The sequence below is a fragment of the Neomonachus schauinslandi genome, chromosome 4, assembly GCF_002201575.2.
Source record: "Neomonachus schauinslandi chromosome 4, ASM220157v2, whole genome shotgun sequence".
NCBI classification, from domain to species: domain Eukaryota; kingdom Metazoa; phylum Chordata; class Mammalia; order Carnivora; family Phocidae; genus Neomonachus; species Neomonachus schauinslandi.
The window spans coordinates 186,683,317-186,703,410 of record NC_058406.1 but is presented as its reverse complement, the minus strand read 5'-3'; the positions used below and the strand labels follow the sequence as shown (position 1 = coordinate 186,703,410).

The 20,094-nt window shown below is 45.7% G+C and overlaps 1 protein-coding gene across 1 annotated transcript; it reads right to left on the bottom strand.

The window, feature by feature from the left end:
- Window positions 1-1,454: 1,454 nt before the first annotated feature.
- GML (glycosylphosphatidylinositol anchored molecule like) lies at window positions 1,455-19,176 on the bottom strand. Its single transcript, XM_021688727.1, has 4 exons — window positions 19,145-19,176; window positions 18,911-18,999; window positions 18,315-18,422; window positions 1,455-1,755 (listed from the first exon to the last, which is right to left on the bottom strand). The coding sequence occupies exons 1-4, from the start codon at window positions 19,174-19,176 to the stop codon at window positions 1,466-1,468; spliced, it is 519 nt and encodes a 172-aa protein (XP_021544402.1). The 3' UTR covers window positions 1,455-1,465.
- Window positions 19,177-20,094: the final 918 nt, after the last annotated feature.

The window sequence follows — 20,094 nt, the reverse complement described above, 5'->3', positions numbered from 1 at the left end:
CTGCCTCTCCCTCTCCCGCTGCCCCACCCCAGCTCCTGCTCTCTCTCGATCTCAAATAAATAAAATCTTAAAAAAAAAAAAAAAGAGTCCTGCCCTTCAGTGGGGTTCCAATCGCAACTTCTAATCCTGCTTGGGTTCTATGCCTTGCATCCTTTCCCCCATAGAACCGGACCCTCCCTGACCCCCGGGGGCTGCTGGGCTGGCTGCTCCCTTGCCCGTCATTCTACTCGTTTCTGGATTTTGAAGATGTCCAGCTCAGGCATGCATATTCTTTTTTACATGTTTGTGGTTATTTAGTTTCTAGAAGAGGAAAAACTGAAACAGTATCAGCCTCCTGACTGGTCATAATCTGAGCACCGTGGCGGGAGCAGGGAACTAAGCATTGGTGTCGCACGCTGTCATGGTGCTCCTGGGGGAGCACGGGGCTGACAACGTGTGGCACAGCCTCACCGCAGCTGACGTGAAGTCTCACTCTGTTTGCAAATGCTTTTCCTCTTTCTTGCAGAAATATCTGCCTACCTTGCAAGAGAGGTCCTAGAGTGACTGGCTGTTTGTGGAAGCAGGGTTTCCCTTTGGGCTGCAAAATGTTCTGCAATTCGACAGTGGTGACGGCTGCACAGCATGGTGAATATACTAAAAAAGACCGAATTACACCCTTTGAAATGATGTATTTGCTGTTGTGATAATTTTATCTGATTTAAAATCAGGTTTAGAGAAGGAGGAGAGGACGAGGGCGAAAGAAGGTGTAGCTCTTGTGCTCCCTTCATGTCTCTTTTCTGACCCGGACCCTGTGTGCAATGAGAATGACAGCAGCAGCCCAGAAGTCCCCCTGCCATTTCAAGGGGCTCACCAGCTGGCCCTGAGCCCCTTACCCTTCTCAGAGGTCAGCATCTGAGGAAACCTTCTCTCGCGGCGTGAAGACAGGTGCCATTTTGACGGAGGACTCCGGTTCATGCACGACTTGTCTGACCCACACAAAGGCACCGGGCATAGTGCCCAATGTCAGGCGCTCATTGTCTACGTGCTACCTTATCGCCAAGCACCCTCCTGCGACCATCGTCCCGACCTGAAACCGGAAGCATGGAGCCTCAGGTGGCCTCTGCTGCCTGTGGTCTGGGCATAGCTGGGACCGCTCTTTCAGCCGACACGTGCACTGTCCCCTGTAACTGTTCTGATTTTCATTTGAAGACTCGATCTCTGTATGCTGAAGTGGCAAGAGGTTTTGGTCTACTTGTGAGATGATGTCTAAAGAGGAACAAACAGATCAAACGCTAAAACCACAAAGAAATCTCCGGGTAAGCAGTACCCAATGATGTTCTTTATTTCTCTCTTGAAATAAGCTGGAAAGGGGTAACCAGCCAACTGGGAGGCCTGTGGGTCAGGGTCCCTGGCTCACAAGGGAGGAAAGGAGAGTGAACTTGCTCTGAGGAATGGGGGGAGAGATCAGGCCCTCCAAGAGGGCTTCTCACGTCAGTATATTGCTGACTAGGATGGAGGCAACACTCAGGAAAAATGTTGACTCCCCCAGGCGCACAGTTCCTTCTAACTCCTCCTCAATTGTATAATCGGGTAGGATATCCCTCTCGAAATTAGTAGGTCCTCCCTCATTGCAAATCATACTATGACAACAATGAACAAAATAAAAACTATTAGTTTTAAGGACTCTCGGGGCTTCAGGAGGTGTTTGGGATGGATATAAAAAAGTGCAGCTGGATGTACAGTTCTTGTAAACGTATAGTTCCCGAACATTCAAACCTAAAGATAAAGATGAAAATAATTGATTTCAGTTTTCTGCTTGCAAATATCAAAGCACACTTCACCCAGGACTAACTAGCTCCATGCCCGCATTCTACATCCGCAAATGCTACGTTGCCTAGAATTCTTCACTGATAAAGAATGTCCAAGTAAGGCCACTAGAGGGTCTGGTTCCTCCTTGAACAACTTCTGGAGATGTTTTTCTGTCTACACTGCCACCTCGTCTCTGCCTCGGGCTCTCCCGAAATAGTAGGATGGCACCTTGGCGCATAGCTGTACACATGAAATGCCCTGTTCGTTATGTGTCCTAAGAATTCCAGGGCTCTATAAATAGAATTGCTTATGTCCCACAGGATCACACAGCCCCTGAAGTGGAGTGCCCCTGGAAGTGTGGCCCTCATCTGAGTTTCTGCAGTTGGAGTGGCCCCTCGGCCAGATGTTCCCAGCTCCAGGCCCAACATATAAACGTCGATGCACGCTTAATGCCAACCTGCTCCCCTGCACAGACTGGACGCTCTGTCCCAAGGAGGGTCCCGCAACTACTGTGATGACCTTCCCTGGTGGGCACACCCAATAGCCTCAGCCAACCAATGCCACTGGCTCGTTCTGAGGCCTCCTTCGAGAGTCCTTGAGTTCAATTCCTCGGCTCTCATTCATGAGTTCTGTTCCCCTGGTGACCCCAGTGTTTACACCATACTTTCTCCCTGAAACTTGCCACAGTTGATGTATCCATTCATGGCTCTGGGGTTAAAGAGAAGGAACGAACAACTGGCTCCAGTCACTTGCTTTTCTTTATTTGCCATGTAACGGACTTTAGAAAGTTCAGTACCGTACTGCAGAGTGCATATTCGTAAGTCGACGGCCGACCGGATTTTCATGAAGTGCTGCTCATAACCATATAACCAACATCAAGTTCCAGAAACAGAACTGGATGAAAACCCTCGTTTCCTGCTTCTGTCCCTCCATCAGGCACTATAAGCAGCCAAGGCCAAAGATAAGAAATGTCTCGATTTGTAAGCCTGTATGTTAATTTTGTCTGTTGTTGAACTTTGTGATTATGAAATCCTGCATTGTTTCTTTTGGTGTCTGGCTTCTTTTCTCTACTTTGTGTTTGGGAAATCCACCCCTTCTATGGCCCCGTTGTATGTTGTTTACTCTCATAGTTGTATACTTTTCCACTGATGAATATTCCACGGTTGATGGTTGATGGACATTAGGATTGTTTCTGGCTCTTGTCTATCCCCAAAGAGTGCTGCAAGGAATATGCTTGTCCTCATCTTGAGGTGAGCGTGTGTGAGTTCTTTATAGGTGGTAATGCTGAGTCTTTACGATGCATATGTATGGCTTTAGCAGATGCCACTGAAGAGTTTTCCAGAATGGCTGTACCTATTTACACTCCAAAGGATCGTGTACACTTTGAAATCTTGCCACCACATGAGTGGTCGTTTGTGAATGTTTAATCATTCTTTTGGGGTTACCGTATCATGGTTTTGAGTTGCGTTTCCACCAAAAACGATGACGTTGAGCATCTTTTCATAGATTTATTACCCATTTGGGTATCATTTTCTGGTAAACAGACTTCAAGCTTTTTTGCTCAAATTTCTACCCAATGATCTGCTTGTTCAATTGTTCATTTATAGGACGAAGTTCATTCTATATACTGAATACAAGCTCCTGAGCAGACAGTGTTTTGACGGGCTTTCTCTTCATCTGTGGCATCGTTTTCACAGTCTTTCCGTATTTTCTCGGGGATAGAAGTGAATTTTTATGTAATCCCATTTGCCACTTTTCCCACATGTGACCAGCACTATACTGTTCGCTTTTCTTACTCATAATTATCCAAGGATACAAAGATATTCTTCTACATTTCTCTTAAAAAAAAAAAAAACAACCCTCATTCTTTTTTTTATTTTAGAAAGCATCTTTTTAAAAAGATTTGTTTTTTAATTTGAGAGAGTGAATGAGAGAGAGAGTGATTGCACGCACAAGCTGGGGGAGAGGCAGAGGGAGGGGTTCAATCCCAGAACGCTGGGATCATGACCTGAGCCGAAGGCAGAAGTTTAACTGATTGGAGCCAACCAGGCACCACTAGAGGGCATCTTTCAACTAACATTTTAAAAATTTTTATTTAAATTCAATTTAGGTAACGTAGTGTATTATTAGTTGTAGAGGTGGAATTTAATTAATCAGTAGCATACAGCACCCAGTGCTCATCATAGCAAGTGCCCTCCTTAATGCCCGTCTCCCAGTTACCCCATCCCCCAACCACCTCCCATCCAGCAACCTTCAGTTTCTTTCCTACAGTTAAGAGTCTTTTATGGTTTGCTTCCATCTCTGCTTTCATCTTATTTTATGTTTCCTTCTCTTCCCCTACATTCACCTGCTTCGTTTCTTAAATTCCACGTATGAGTGAGATCATATGGTATTGTCTTTCTCTGACTTATTTCACTTAGTTAATACCCTCTAATTATATCCACGTCCTTGCAATTGGCAAGATTTCATTCTTTTGGGTGGCTGAGTAATATTCCATTGTATATATAGACCACATCTTCTTTATCCATTCATCTGTCAATCCACATCTGGGCGCTTTCCATATGTTGGGTATTGTGGACATTGCTGCTATAAACATTGGGGTGCATGTGCCCCTTCAAATCACTATATTTGTGTTCTTTGGATAAATACCTAGTAGCCCCTGGCTCTTTTAGTATTTACATGGAGATCCGCAAAGCACCTGAAGCTGCTTCTTTTGTGTAAAGTAGATACAGCGAATAAGATCTCATCTACCCACCAGTGGTGAGTACAGACAAGCATCTTTCCCCAATACCTGCAGGGCCAACCTTGTCAGAAAGCATGTAACTAGATACCTGTGAGATCTCTTTTCTCCTCTACAGGTCTATTTTTCAGCCATGACACCAACATCAGACTGTCAAAATGACTGACGAAATGATATAAATAATCCTGAGAGTTAAGAGTGCAAGTCCTCCAGCTTTTCTCCTCTTCCACACGATTGCCTTGGACATTCCTAGCCCTTCGTATTTCCATAAACATTCGGATATTTGGAATCAACGTGCACACCCACTCGCAAATGCGCGGGCGCACATGCAGACACACACACACTCACACACACTGACCTGCTGAGACTCTGACTGGAATATCATGGAAATTTTAGATTAATTTGGGGAGAACAGCCATCTTACCTCTACCGGGTTTCACCATCCATAAGCCTGGTGTATCCGTTTATTTAAGTCTTCCATTTCATTTGTGTTTTTGCTGTTTCGATGTGGAAATCTTGGAGAGATCTGGTTGCATTTCTAGCTATTGTGGTGCTTTTTAAAATGCTATGGGTTTCCTGAAAATTTCATCTTGAATTTGTTGTTGCATAAAAATACAATTGATTTTTTTGAACTGATCTTGGAGTACTGACCTTGGATCCAGGCCATTGCCTGACTGTGCGTGTGTGTGTTCTACACACCGCACACCCAATCCCCTCTAGTCTCTCATTACTTACCGTCCTATGGCACATCTGTCAAACACAATGAATGACCACTGATAAATTCTTATTAACTCAACTCCACACTTTATTCAGATTTCATTCATTTTTCCTTAACACTCTTCCTGTTCCACGACCCCATGCAGGATACTGCATCACACTGGGTGGGGTAGAACTTATTGACAGTAGGATTCTATTCCGATTTGGCTAGTATTTTTATATCTCTGGTCATAAGAGAGGATCATCTGTGATTTCCATTCTTCCAGTGTCTTCGCTGGGCTTTTGGGTTGGGGTTAGGCTGTCATCGGGCAGGGGGAATGTATTGGGGAGCAATCCTCCTTGTTTATTCCCTGGAAGCGTTTGTGAAGATTGGGCTGATTTCTCCTATAAAGCTAGTGGGGAATTTACCAGAGAAGCACTCTCTACTCAGGTAGGTTTTCCAGAAATGAGTCAGGACACTTCAGCTTTACGATGTCACTGTGGGTCAGATGTAGTTAAAATGTGTTTTTCAAGGTACTGTTCATTTCATCACACAGCTCAGATTGATCACAAGAAGGCTATTCATAATGGCTCTTATTATCTATACAAGGTCTGTACGGTCTCAGGGTTGCCTCCCTTTTCATTTCTGATAATGAAATTATGAATTTTATGTTTCTGCCTTTGATTTCTCCTACTGTTTTACCAATACTATGAATCCTTCCAAAGAACCAGCTATTGGCTTTGTGGGGATCTTATCTGTTTTGTGTTGTTTTTGTCTTCCTATTTCAAGGACTTCTGCTATCCTCTTTACATTTCCGTCCTCATTGCTTTGGGTGGATTTCCTATTCTCCTCCTACCTTTCTGAGTGGAAGCCTAGGGCCTTTTCACCCTTTATCTCCTCTACTAGATGCTGGGAGTGTTCCCTATTTGGCTCTCGGCACCGCTTTAGCTGCTCTCCACTCGTTTTTCCCATGTCATAGCTTTCTAATCGTTGAGACACTCAGTATTTTCTCATTTCTGTCGTGGCTTCTCTTTTGGTGATTGGTAATAATTCCTAAGAAGCGGAGGATTTCCCAGTTCTCTTCTGAGTCATGATTTCTAGTTTAATTCCACCGTAACAGAGAAGGAACTAAATAATTTCAGTCCTTGTTGCAAACGTCATAAGCGACCTTGTGAAGTGCGTGTACTTGCTCCTGTGTGGCTCTGCTGCTATATATATAATGATCACTCCTGGTCTGTAAACGGCATCGCTCAGACCTTCTGGAGCTGAGGCCGGCAAACAAGAGCCTGCGGGACAACCCCAGTCCACCAGCTGCGTCTAGCAGTCAAGATTTGTTGGGACATAGGGATGATCACTATGTGTCCCCATCCTCTGTGGCTGCTTCCACCTCCTCACGGGCAGTGCTGGGTACTTGCAACTAGGACTAGATGGCTTACAAAGCTGAACACGTTTGCTCTCTGATCCTTTACAGAAAGAATTCTTCCACCGGGGCTGTACAGCTGCAGTAAGTTTTGCCTCCTTGCTCTGGCACCTAGAAGCTATGGGGAGAGATGTGTGAACAACAATCACGCTGTGATTGTGGATCTACCTACAGTTCCTAAATTCTATGGAGGATTTTTCTGTGTGTATCTTCATCCTGTTATTGGGCATGTGGGCATTTACACGGTGGTTTCTTCCAGGTCTTCTTACCCCTTCCTCTCCATACAGTGATGCTCTTCACACAAGTGACGTTCTTTGTTATTGTTCCTTTGCCTCAGTGTGGGTGGAAGAGCTTTCTCTGGCCAATATTTAAGTTGTATACCACGTTCTATATTTTATTTGCAAACTTTTTACATTCCTTTTATTATTTTTTAAGGATTTTAATTATTTATTTGAGAGAGAGTGAGAGAGCACAGGTGGGGAGGAGAGGGAGAGGCAGGCTACCCGCTGAGCAGGGAGCCTGACGCGGGGCTCGATCCCAGGACCCTGAGATCATGACCTGAGCCAAAGGCAGACACTTAACCGACTGGGCCACCCAGGAGCCCCTACATTCCCATTTTATTATTATTATTTTTTAAGTTTTTAAAAAATTTATTTGTCAGAGAGAGAGTGCACACACACAAGCAGGAGGAGCGGCAGGCCGAGGGAGAAGCAGACTCCCCCCTGAGCAGGGAGCCCGACATGGACTCGATCCTAGGACCCTGAGATCATGACCTGAGCCTAAGGCAGCCACTTAACTGACTGAGCCCCCCAGGCGTCCCTACATTCTCATTTTAAAGCATGCCTCTATTAAGCAGAATATATTAATTTCTGTGTACTTTAAAGTGTTGGGTTTCTAGGTGTAGCCATTTTAATGTTAATGTAAGTAATGGTATGTTAGATTTTAAATTGCTTTTCTGTTAAACGTTTTACTTCTGACAATTGGATATTCAAAGCACTTGCAGGAAATACAGAAAGATCCTGTATAGCTTTACTCAGTCACTTCCAATGATAACATCTTGCAAGACCACAGTACACTATCACAACCAGGCCACTGGCTTTTAAAATAGTAAGGAGAAAGAACAGTTGTATCACCATAATCATCCCTCATATGGACGCACTGACATCTTTCCCACCCAAATGCCCTGCCATGGACCCCTCTCCCCATGTGCACAAAACTAATCTGGGGTCCACTTCTCTAAGTTGGTCATTTCAAGAATGGCCTCTAACAGGGACCATGGACCATGGGGTTGGCCTTTCTTGTGCAGCGTAATTCCCCAGACATTCATTCAGGTTGTTGTATCAATATCTGCTCTTTTTTTACTGCCGAGGAATACCCACGGGGCAGATGTACCATGGTTTCTTTACCTTTTACACACTGAAGAACACCCAGGATGAGTCTGGGGGTGACGTGTTACAAATTAATCTGCCATCAACAACCATGCATTGTCTTATCTAATTACTCTGGGGGAAACCCTCAGAAGTGCAATTTTGGGGATGTATGGTAGCTGTGCGGTTAGTTTTTAAGAAACTGGACAGTGGTCCCCATCTTGGCTGCCCCACTTTTCATTGTCACTGGCAAGGTATGAAAATCTGGTTTCTTGGGGCACCTGGGTGGCTCAGTCATTAAGCGTCTGCCTTCGGCTCAGGTCATGAACCCAGGGTCCTGGGATCAAGCCCTGCATCAGCGGGAAGCTTGCTTCTCCCTCTCCCCCTCCCCCTGCTTGTGTTCCCTCTCTCGCTGTCTCTCTCTCTGTCAAATAGATAAATAAGATCTTTAAAAAAAAAAAAATCTGGTTTCTCTACCATCCTGGCCAGCATTTGGGATGGTCACTCTTTTTTACTTTGGCCACTCTGATTCACGATATCTAACACTGTTTGTCAATTTTCATTATCCTAGTGGCCAAAGATGTTCATTGAAAATCTGCTCATGGGTTTACCTGCTACATGTGAATCCACATCGGTGAAATATCTTTTTATGTCTTTGGCCTTGTTCTAATGAGATTGGCTGCATTTTTGCTGTTGAATTGTGCGAGCTGTGTATATATATGCTCAAGACATCAGTCTTTTGTTGGATATGTGGTTTGTGCGCTTTTCCTCCCGGTCTGGAGCCTGCCTTTCCCTCTTCTGAACAGGGCCTTCCACACGGAAATATTGATCACTGGTGCACATCCCATGTCAGCAATGCCCTTCTTATTGGTCGTGCTTTGTCATCAAGGCTAGGTCCTCTTTGCCTAGCCACAGATACCAACGACTTTCTCCTCTGTGCTCTCTTTTCCTAAAAGTTGTAGATTTTACCTTTTACATTTAGCCCATGATCCTTTGGAGGTAAGTTTTGAATACGATTTGAGGTTTAGGTCAAGATTCACTTTTGCCCGATCAAGTTGAAGAGGCTATCTTTCTCCACCGACTGTGTTTGCACCGTTGCCCAAAATCACTCGGGCATATGTGTGTGGAACTCTTTCTGGGGTCTCTGTTGTGTTCCGGGGACTGTGTCTGTCCATCGCTGAGACATCACTGAGTTTGAGTGTGGGTTGAAGCTCAGTCTCTGAGGTTCAGAATTTCTCCAAAGAGGTGTTCCGTTTACCTGCACAACCCCAGAAGTCAGCAAATATCCTGCAGGGGAAAATATGCAAGCATTCCAGCCCTCTGAAGGCTCTTGTCAACTCATTGTCTCGGTATCCACCAGGGCCACTCGGGAAAACTGAGCCCCTGAAGCCCTATGGGGGTCAGTTATTAAATCCAGGTGTTCTAGCTTCCATGACTGGGGGAGGAGCTGAGAGACAGACGTGTATCAAGGGCAGGCTGGCGATCAGAAAGATAGTCCAGAACCAGGTCTAATACTTGGAGCTGAGGCTGGGGGGAAGAGCCCACTTGGCAGGAAAATATCGATGCCATGCTTCTCCCGTTCCGGGCCATGCAGAGAGAACTCTTACAGAGATGTCTGAAGTGCTCGCCCACACGCCTGCCGCCTCTGCAGCCCAGCAGCCAAGCAATGACTGTGCTCTTAGGAACCGCTCTTGGGAGAGGGGGCGGAGCAAGATGGCAGAGGAGTAGGAGACCTGGATTTCCTCTGGTCCCAGGAATTCAGCTGGATACGGATCAAACCATTCTGAACACCTACAACCTCAACAGGAGATCGAAGAAAAGAATAGCAGCAACTCTCTGAACAGAAAAGCGACTAGTTTCTGGAAGGTAGGACGTGCGAAGTGAATCCGAGGCGATATTCGGGAGGATAGACGGCGGGGGAGGGGCCTCCGGCGGCCGCTTCTGGCAAGTGAGAGAGCCGCGGAGCACAAAATCGGAACTTTTAGAAGTCGGTTCCGCTGAGGGACGTCGCTCCAGTGGCTGAGCGGGGGTGGAACTCTCGTGGGACAGTGTGTTCTCAGGACCCTCAGGGTCACAGAAAGACTGGGGGTGCCTGAGTGCGGCAGAGCTCCCAGGTATCGGAGCCGGAGTGGGCTCTCAGCTCGGGGTTGCCATAAACCGTGATCCGTGGCAGTCAGGCCACTGCTCCTCCAGCAGGGACCCAACAAGCAGCAGATCCGGGGAGACTCACCTTCCTCCCCCGGGAGGAGCGGCGCGGGAGCACACCGCAGGGATCTGCTGGGTTTGGAGACTCCACATGGGGTCATGAGCCAGAGATAGAAATGCTCGGTCACAGGCCAGGTGAGCACGGAGTGCGGCCGGAGACCGGGGAGACGGGAGTGACTGACGGCTTTTCTCTGGGGGCGCACTGAGGAGCGGGGCCCCGAGTTCTCGGCTCCCCGGGGCAGAGATTGGGAGGCCGCCTTTTTCACTCTCGTCCTCCAAAGCTGTACGGAAAGCTTGCAGGGAACAAAAGCTCCAGAGAGCAAACCCAAGCAGATTACTTAGTCCAGATGGGTAAGGGCAGGGCAATTCTGCGTCCGGCAAAGACATTCGGAACCTCGGCAACAGGCCCCTCCCCCAGAAGATCAGCAAGAACAGCCAGCCAAGACCAAGTTCACCAATCAATGAGAACGGCAGAACTCCAGCGCTAGGGGAATACTGCACATAGAATTCATGGCTTTTTTACCATGATTCTTTAGTCTTTCAAAGTTAATTTTTTTTAACTGTCCTTTTTTTAATTTTTTTTCCCTTTTTCAACCAACATCTTATCAATCCCTTTTTTAAAAAACATTTTTATTTTTCATTTTTAGAGTCATATTCTATCCCTTCATAGTAGTTACCCTTATTTTTGGCATATATATATAACTTCTTTGCTCTTTAAAATTTTGAGATACAGTTTCTTCTAACAAATCAAAATATACCCTAAATCTCTAGTGTATGGCTTTGTTCTAGTCTCCTGCCTGATCACATTCTCTCCTTTTCTCTTCTTTTAAAAATCCTCTTCTTTCTTTTTTCAAACAACTTCTTATCAATTACTTTTATAAAGGTTTTTATAATTTTCATCTTTACAGTCGCATTCCAACCCTTCATCGTATTAACCCTTATTTTTGTACATATATAAGTTTTTCTTTCTTTAAAATTTTGGGGGGCACTTTCTTCTAACAGACCAAAATACACCCAAAATCTAGTGTGTGGCACTAATCTATGCACCACCCTGATCATATTTGATCATATTCTGTTTTTTTTGTTTTGTTTTGTTCTGTTTTTGTTTGTTTTCATCTATTTCTTTTTTCTTTTTCTTTTTCTTTTTTCTTTCTTTCCCTTTCTTTTCCCCTGGCTTCAGGTCTTTTCTGATTTGTTTAGAGTATATTTTCTGGGGATGTTGTTACCCTGTTAGCATTTTGTTCTCTCATTCATCTATTCTCCTCTGGACAAAATGACAAGATGGAAAAAATCACCTCAACAAAAAGAACAAGACGCAGTACTGACTGCCAGGGACCTACTCAGTACGGACCTTAGTATGATGTCGGAACTAGAGTTCAGAGTGATGATTTAAAAGATACTAGCTGGGCTTGAAAAAAGCATGGAAGTTATTAGAGAAACTCTTTCTGGAGAAATAAAAGAACTAAAATCTAACCAAGTTGAAATCAAAAAGGCTATTAATGAGGTGCAATAAAAAACGGGGGCGCTAACTGCTAGGATAAGTGAGGCATAAGAGAGAATTAGTGATATAAAAACCAAATGATGGAAAATAAAGAAGCTGAGAAAAAGAGAGATAAACAACTACTGAATCACGAGGGCAGAATTAGATAAGCGATACCATAAGACGAAACAACATTAGAATAATTGGGATCCCAGAAGAAGAAGAAAGAGAGAGAGGGGCAGGTATATTGGAGCAAATTATAGCAGAGAACTTCCCTAATTTGGGGAAGGGAACAGGCATCAAAATCCAGGAGGCACAGAGAACCCCTCTCAAAATCAATAAAAATAGGTCGACACCCCGACATCTAATAGTAAAACTTATGAGTCTCAGAGACAAAGAGAAAATCCTGAAAGCAGCTCGGGAGAAGAGATATGTAACCTACAATGGTAGAAACATTAGATTGGCAACAGACCTATCCACAGAGACCTGGCAGGCCAGAAAGGACTGGCATGATATATTCAGAGCACTCAAGGAGAAAAATATGCAGCCAGCCAAGAATACTATATCCAGCTAGGCTGTCCTTGAAAATAGAAGGAGAGATAAAAAGCTTCCAGGACAAACAAAAACTAAAGGAATTTGCAAACACGAAACCAGCCCTACAAGAAATCTTGAAAGGGGTCCTCTAAGCAAAGAGAGAGCCTAAAAGCAACATAGACCAGAAAGGAACACAGACAATATACAGTAACAGTCACCTTACAGGCAACACAATGGCACTAAATTCCTATCTTTCAATAGTTACCCTGAATGTAAATAGGCTAAATGCCCCAATCAAAAGACACAGGCTATCAGACTGGATTAAAAAACAAGACCCATCGATATGCTGTCTGCAAGAGACTCATTTTAGACCTAAAGACACTCCCAGATTGAAAGTGAGGGGGTGGAAAACCATTTACCATGCTAATGGACACCAAAAGAAAGCTGCGGTGGCAATCCTTGTATCAGACAAATTAGATTTTAAACCAAAGACTGTAATAAGAGATGAGGAAGGACATTATATCCTACTTAAAGGGTCTATCCAACAAGAAGATCTAACAATTGTAAATTTCTATGCCCCTAACATAGGAGCAGCCAATTATATAAGCCCATTAATAACAAAAGCAAAGAAACACATCGACAACAATACAATAATAGTGGGGGACTTTAACACCCCCCCCTTCACTGAAATGGACAGATCATCTAAGCAAAAGATCAACAAGGAAATAAAGACTTTAAATGACACACTGGACCAAATGGACTTCACAGATAGATTCAGAACATTCCATCGCAAAGCAACAGAATACACATTCTTCTCTAGTGCCCATGGAACATTCTCCAGAAAAGATCACATCCTAGGTCACAAATCAGGTCTCAACTGGTACCAAAAGATTAAGATCATTCCCTGCACATTTTCAGACCACAATGCTTTGAAACTAGAACTCAATCACAAGAGGAAAGTCGGAAAGAACTCAAATACATGGAGGCTAAAGAGCATCCTACTAAGGAATGAATGGGTCAACCAGGAAATTAAAGAAGAATTTAAAAAATTCATGGAAACGGGTGCCTGGGTGGCTCAGACGGTTAAGTGGCTGCCTTCGGCTCAGGTCATGATCCTGGGGTCTTGGGATCGAGCCCCACGTCCGGCTCCCTGCTCAGCACAAAGCCGGCTTCTCCCTCTCCCTATGCCTGCCGCTCTGTCTACTTGTGCTCTCTATCTCTCTGTCAAATAAATAAATGAAATCTTTAAAAAAAAAATCATGGAAACAAATGAAAATGAAAACACAACTGTTCAAAATCTTTGGGATACAGTAAAGGCAGTCCTAAGAGAAAAGTATAGAGCAATACAAGCCTTTCTCAAGAAACAAGAAAGGTCTCAAATATACAACCTAACCCTCCACCTAAAGGAGCTGGAGAAAGAACAGCAAATAAAGCCTAAACCCAGTAGGAGAAGAGAAATAATAAAGATCAGAGCAGAAATCAATGAAATAGAAACCAAAAGAACAGTAGAACAGATCAACAATACTAGGAGCTGGTTCTTTGAAAGAATTAACAAGATTGATAAACCCCTGGCCAGACTTATCAAAAAGAAAAGGGAAATGACCCAAATCAACAAAATCATGAATGAAAGAGGAGACATCATAACCAACACCAAAGAAATACAAATAATTATAAGAACATATTATGAGCAACTCTATGCCAGCAAATTAGATAACCTGGAAGAAATGGATGCATTCCTAGAGATGTATCAACTACCAAAACTGAACCAGGAAGAAATGGAAAACCTGAACAGACCCATAACCACTAAGGAAATTGAAGCAGTAATCAAAAATCCCCAGGGCCAGAGGCCTTCCCAGGGGAATTCTACCAAACATTTCAAGAAGAATTAATACCTATTCTTCTGAAACTGTTCCAAAAAATAGAAATGGAAGGAAAACTTCCAAACTCATTTTATGAGGCCACCACTACCTTGATCCCAAAACCAGACAAAGACCCCATCAAAAAGGAGAATTACAGACTAATATCCTGGATGAACATGGATGCAACAATTCTCACCAAAATTCTAGGCAATAGGATACAACAGTACATTAAGAGGATTATTCACCACGACCAAGTGGGATTTATCCCTGGGCTGCAAGGTTGGTTCAACATCTGCAAATCAATCAACGTGATACAATACATTAATAAAAGAAAGAACAAGAATCATATGATCCTCTCAATAGATGCAGAAAAAGCATTTGACAAAGTACAGCATCCTTTCTTGATCAAAACTCTTCAGAGTATAGGGATAGAGGGTACATACCTCAAGATCATAAAAGCCATCTATGAAAAACCCACAGCGAATATCATTCTCAATGGGGAAAAACTGAGAGCTTTCCCCCTAAGGTCAGGAACGCGGCAGGGATGTCCACTATCACCACTGCTATTCAACATAGTATTAGAAGTCCTAGCCACAGCAATCAGACAACAAAAAGAAATAAAAGGCATCCAAATCGGCAAAAAAGAAATCAAACTCTCAGTCTTTGCAGATGATATGATACTTTATGTGGAAAACCCAAAAGACTCTACCCCAAAACTTCCAGAACTCATACAGGAATTCAGTAAAGTGGCAGGATATAATATCAATGCATAGAAATCAGTGGCATTCCTATACACCAATAAGACAGAAAAAAGAGAAATTAAGGAATCGATCCCATTTGCAATTGCACCCCAAACCATAAGATATCTAGGAATAAATCTAACCAAAGAGGCAAAGGATCTGTACCAGAAAACTATAAAATACTCATGAAAGAAATTGAGGAAGACACAAAGAAATGGAAAAACGTTCCATGCTCATGGATTGGAAGAACAAATATTGTGAAGATGTCAATGCTACCTAGAGCAATCTACACATTCAATGCAATCCCCATCAAAATACCATCAACATTTTTCAAAGAAATGGAACAAATAATCCTAAAATTTGTATGGAACCAGAAAAGACCCCGAATAGCCAGAGGAATGTTGAAAAAGAAAAGCAAAGCTGGTGGCATCAGAATTCCAGACTTCCAGCTCTATTACAAAGCTGTCATCATCAAGACAGTCTGGTACTGGCACAAAAACAGACACATGGATCAATGGAACAGACTAGAGAGCCCAGAAATGGACACTCAACTCTATGGTCAACTAATCTTTGACAAAGCAGGAAAGAATGTCCAATGAAAAAAAGACAGTCTCTTCAACAAATGGTGTTGGGAAATTGGACAGCCACATGCAGAAGAATGAAACTGAACCATTTCCTTACACCACACACAAAAATAGACTCAAAATGGTTGAAAGACCTAAATGTGAGACAGGAGTCCATCAAAGTCCTAAAGCGGAACACAGGCAGCAACCTCTTCGACCTCAGCCGCAGCAACTTCTTCCTAGAAACATCACCAAAGGCAAAGGAAGCAAGGGCAAAAATGAACTATTGGGACTTCATCAAGATAAAAAGCTTTTGCACAGCAAAAGCAATAGTCAACAAAACCAAAAGACAACTGACGGAATGGGAGAAGATATTTGCAAATGACATATCAGATAAAGGGCTAGTATCCAAAATCTATAAAGAACTTCTTAAACTCAACACACAAAGAACAAATGACCCAATCAAGAAATGGGCAGAAGACATGAACAGACATTTTTCCAAAGACATCCAAATGGCCAACAGACACATGAAAAAGTGCTCAACATCGCTCGGCATCAGGGAAATCCAAATCAAAACCTCAATGAGATATCAACTCGCACCAGTCAGAATGGCTAAAATTAACAACTCAGGAAACGACAGATGTTGGCGGGGATGCGGAGAAAGGGGAACCCTCCTACACTGTTGATGGGAATGCAAGCTGGTGCAGCCACTCTGGAAAACAGTATGGAGGCACCTCAAAAAGTTGAAAATAGAGCTACCCTACAACCCAGCAATTGCACTACTTGGTATTTACCCCAAAGACACAAATGTAGGGATCCGAAGGGGTACGTGCACCCCGATGTTTATAGCAGCAATGTCCACGATAGCCAAACTGTGGAAAGAGCCAAGATGTCCGTCGACAGATGAATGGATAAAGAAGAAGTGGTATATATATATATATATATATATATATATATGTATATGTATATATGTATGTATATGTATATATATATATATATATATATATATACACACACACACACACACACACACACAATGGAATATTATGGAGCCATCAAAAGGAATGAGATCTTGCCATTTGCAACAATGTGGATGGAAGTAGAGGGTGTTATGCTGAGCGAAATAAGTCAATCAGAGAAAGACATGTATCACATGACCTCACTGATATGAGGAATTGTTAATCTCAGGGAACAAACTGAGGGTTGCTGGAGTGGTGGGGGGTGGGAGGGATGGGGTGGCTGGGTGATAGACACTGGGGAGGGTATGTGCTATGGTGAGCGCTGTGAATTGTGCAAGACTGTTGAGTCACAAATCTGTACCTCTGAAACAAATAATACAATATATGCTAAAAAAAAAGAAGAAGAAGATAGCAGGAGGGGAAGAATGAAGGCGGGAATGGGGGGGGAGACGAACCATGAGAGACGATGGACTCTGAAAAACTGAGGGTTCTAGAGGGGAGGGGGGTGGGAGGATGGGTTAGCCTGGTGATGGGTATTAAAGAGGGCACGTTCTGCATGGAGCACTGGGTGTTATGCACAAACAATGAATCATGGAACACTACATCAAAAACTAATGATGTAATGTATGGTGATTAGCATAACAATAAAATTTTTTTTTTAAAAAGGGAAGCGCTCTTGGTCCAAAGGCCCGGCAATGGGGATGAAGGGATGGACGTGCAGCAGGATAAAGCGAGGAGACGCCGCAGTCCCCTGCTATCCGCCACTATGGAAAACCACAGTGACCTTCCAGAGCAAGTCTCTGCTTCACCTCAGCCCTGCAGACCTCAGGCAAGCTCTCTCTGGGCCAAGTCTACCCCAGAGCCATAGAGGGTGAGGTGCTTGGAAACAGAGTCCATGGCCCACTTCGGGAGCAGTCATCCCAACGTGTGGCTGCACAACTCATCCAGGTCTCCCAGAGGGAGTGTAGCCCTGATGGTGGGTCTTTTTTCCTTTTGTAATGCAAGTGCCCCACAAGCCCTGACTGCTAAGCCATCCACTTCAAAGATGGCTATCTGGAATAAACAAGTCACCAGCCACTGGACGAGATAAAGAGCCAGCAGCTCCACACCACCACCCCCTGAGGCTCCTTTGCTTTAGGGATCTTGGTTGGTTTCCATAGGTGACCACTTGGGTGTCCGGTGTTTTCTCCTCCCGCGCTTTCAATTCCTACTCTCATGTTTTATTTATTTATTTAAGATTTTATTTATTTGAGAGAGAGAGAGAGAGACACAGCGAGAGAGGGAACACAAGCAGGGGGAGTGGGAGAGGGAGAAGCAGGCTTCCCGCGGAGCAGGGAGCCCGATGCGGGGCTCGATCCCAGGACCCTGGGATCATGACCTGAGCCGAAGGCAGATGCTTAACAACTGAGCCACTCAGGCACACCCCCCACGCTCATGTTTTAAATTCACCAATAAAAGATGGGCCCAAGAAACCCTGGGTCCCCACCCTTGACCCCGATAAAAGCAGAACCCCCAGCCCATGACCTCTCTCTCTCTACTACCCAGGACATCGCTGTGTGCCTCCAGGAGCGCCTTGTAAGCTCCAGACTTGTAAGTGACAACCCCTGTCATTTCAAAGTCCCCTGATGGTTACTGCTGAGGGCCTCTTGCAATCCTATTAAGAACCACAAGGGCCATTCCAGCCACATCGCCGCATTATTGAGAGGCCGAGACCTGCACACTACAGTGCCCCCTGCAGGGACAAAGGACAGATCCTAGCTCCTGCCCGAGTCCCCAGTGCGGGCATCGGCACTTGGTACAACCAAGAGGTGGCAGTTAGAGCCTAGTGCCTGGGATGTGCTCCCAGGATGGGGGCAGAGCAGGCCAAGGGCCATGGGACTGGGTGCAGAGAAAGAACAGATTGGACCTGCTCCCTGCAACTCACTAAATCACAAAGTGTAGGAAACACAGACAGGTACTTACGAATAGAGACTATCAGACAGCGCCTGACTTCATAGTCACATACCCGTACAGTTGGACAGTTGAAGGTGTTGATGACCGAACAATCATGGCATTTCAAATTGTAGGTCCCTGAGAGAAAACAGCAGCATCAGGCTCCAGCGTTTTCCGCCCGTTACCAGCCAGCTACACCCTCCCCTGGCAGGTGACCCCTCCCCCCTGCCTTAAAGGACACACTGCTATAGGCAGGATTAGCTTCTGGGCAGAAGCCAGGAGTTGCTCCTGTTCCCAGAGACCAAGTGAGGGAACCCTGCGCTCTGCAGATAAGCTTCATCTGTCTAAGGAAGCCTGACAGTCCTAGAAGGCCGGTGCCCACCCAGATGTCGCTGGACTCAGCCACTCCTGCCCACTCCAGATGAGGAAGGGCCGCATCTAGAAACCCCCTCCTGACCCTCTCCTAGCTCAGGGACACTTCCAAATCCACCCTGTGCCCACCAATTGCACTGACGACGGAGGGCTCTGCTGGCTAAGATGACAGAAATTCCACTCAAATTCGTCCTCTGACCCTGGATAACACATAAATTCTTATCGCCTCCCAGACAGCCAGAGGGAATACTTACAAGTTGATATATTTTGATTGCTGACCAATGGCCAGCCAACGGCTAGGAGCAAGGCACAGAGAAGCATCATTTCTCGCAGGAACTTGAACCTATAGGTGAGGAGACGCAGGGTGCATGTCAGCAGGCTCCATGTCTACAGAGCGCCCCTCACAGGATGTGTGTCTGCCGGACCCACGTGAGCAGAGAGCAGGGCTCCTCAGGGAGGGTCAGCATGCACCAGCCACCCGCACGCACCTCTCGGCTCCTCTCCCCACGAGCACCTGCATCCCCACCCAGCAGGGCCCCAAGCTGCTCCATGCAGGGACTGGGGGTGTAGGCCTTTCCCAGCAGGAAGGCTTTGTCACTCCTGCCTTCATGTTGCGGGAAGTCATCCTGCCTGCTCTCCAACAGGCAGAGTTCTGCCAAGACAGCCAGGCCCTGGGGCCGCCTCCACCTGGGGCTCACCCAAGGTCCACGCACCCCCAGATGCTTCTCCTTATGTACTCATTGATCTCAAGAGCAACTTGGGGAAAGTGCCAGAACATTGTCCATCTGGCTGTTCCCTGCTCCCACCAGCATCTGGACAAACGTGGGGGAAGGGAAAGTGCCAGAAGCCTCACTTGCACGCGGGCCACAGTGTGCGCCAGGAACGTTCTGCTACCCAGCCCGCCTCTGCGGAATCAGGTGGCCCCGAAGTGCAGGCCACAGAGGGGCTGGGGACCCCACAGCTGAGCCCAGACCCTGGCACTCTGCTCCAGGATGGCCCCCAAGGCACCGGGCAGCGCCTGCCTCTGTACTATGTTCCCATGGGGCCCCCACCTGCACCCCCAACCCTGTGTCCAGGGCCCTTCGGGAAACCGCCTCCCCTGCCCCAGCAGCTTGTCTCCCTGGATGCCCCATCTGCCTTTTCAGGGTCAGGAGCAGCCACCAGTGCTCAGGCGGATGCATCTCTGCATGGGGGTGGGGGTGTCCCCTGCCTGGAGGGGGAGCCTGACTGAGGAGGAGCCTGGCACCTGCCTGACTGGGTCTCCCTGAGGGTGAGGGAGGCCACCTGCCTGAAGGGAGAGGTGACAGACCGAGGCTGTGAGCGGGTGCCTGACTGAGGGGAAGCACCTGCCTGAGGTGATGGAGAGTGGGGAAGGGGAGTGGGGGGATGGGGGCCACCTGTCTGAGGGGCCGGGGCGGGGGAACCACCTTCCTGAGGG

Excerpts from the sequence above, each read along its gene's own strand:
- GML (XM_021688727.1), bottom strand. The coding sequence starts at position 19,176 with ATGCAGGTGCTCGTGGGGAGAGGAGCCGAGAG. Across the intron at positions 19,000-19,144 it reads GTGGGGAGAGGAGCCGAGAG|GTTCAAGTTCCTGCGAGAAA; the intron begins GTGCGTGCGGGT and ends CCTCACCTATAG. Across the intron at positions 1,756-18,314 it reads CTGTCTGATAGTCTCTATTC|GTTTGAATGTTCGGGAACTA; the intron begins GTAAGTACCTGT and ends CTTTATCTTTAG.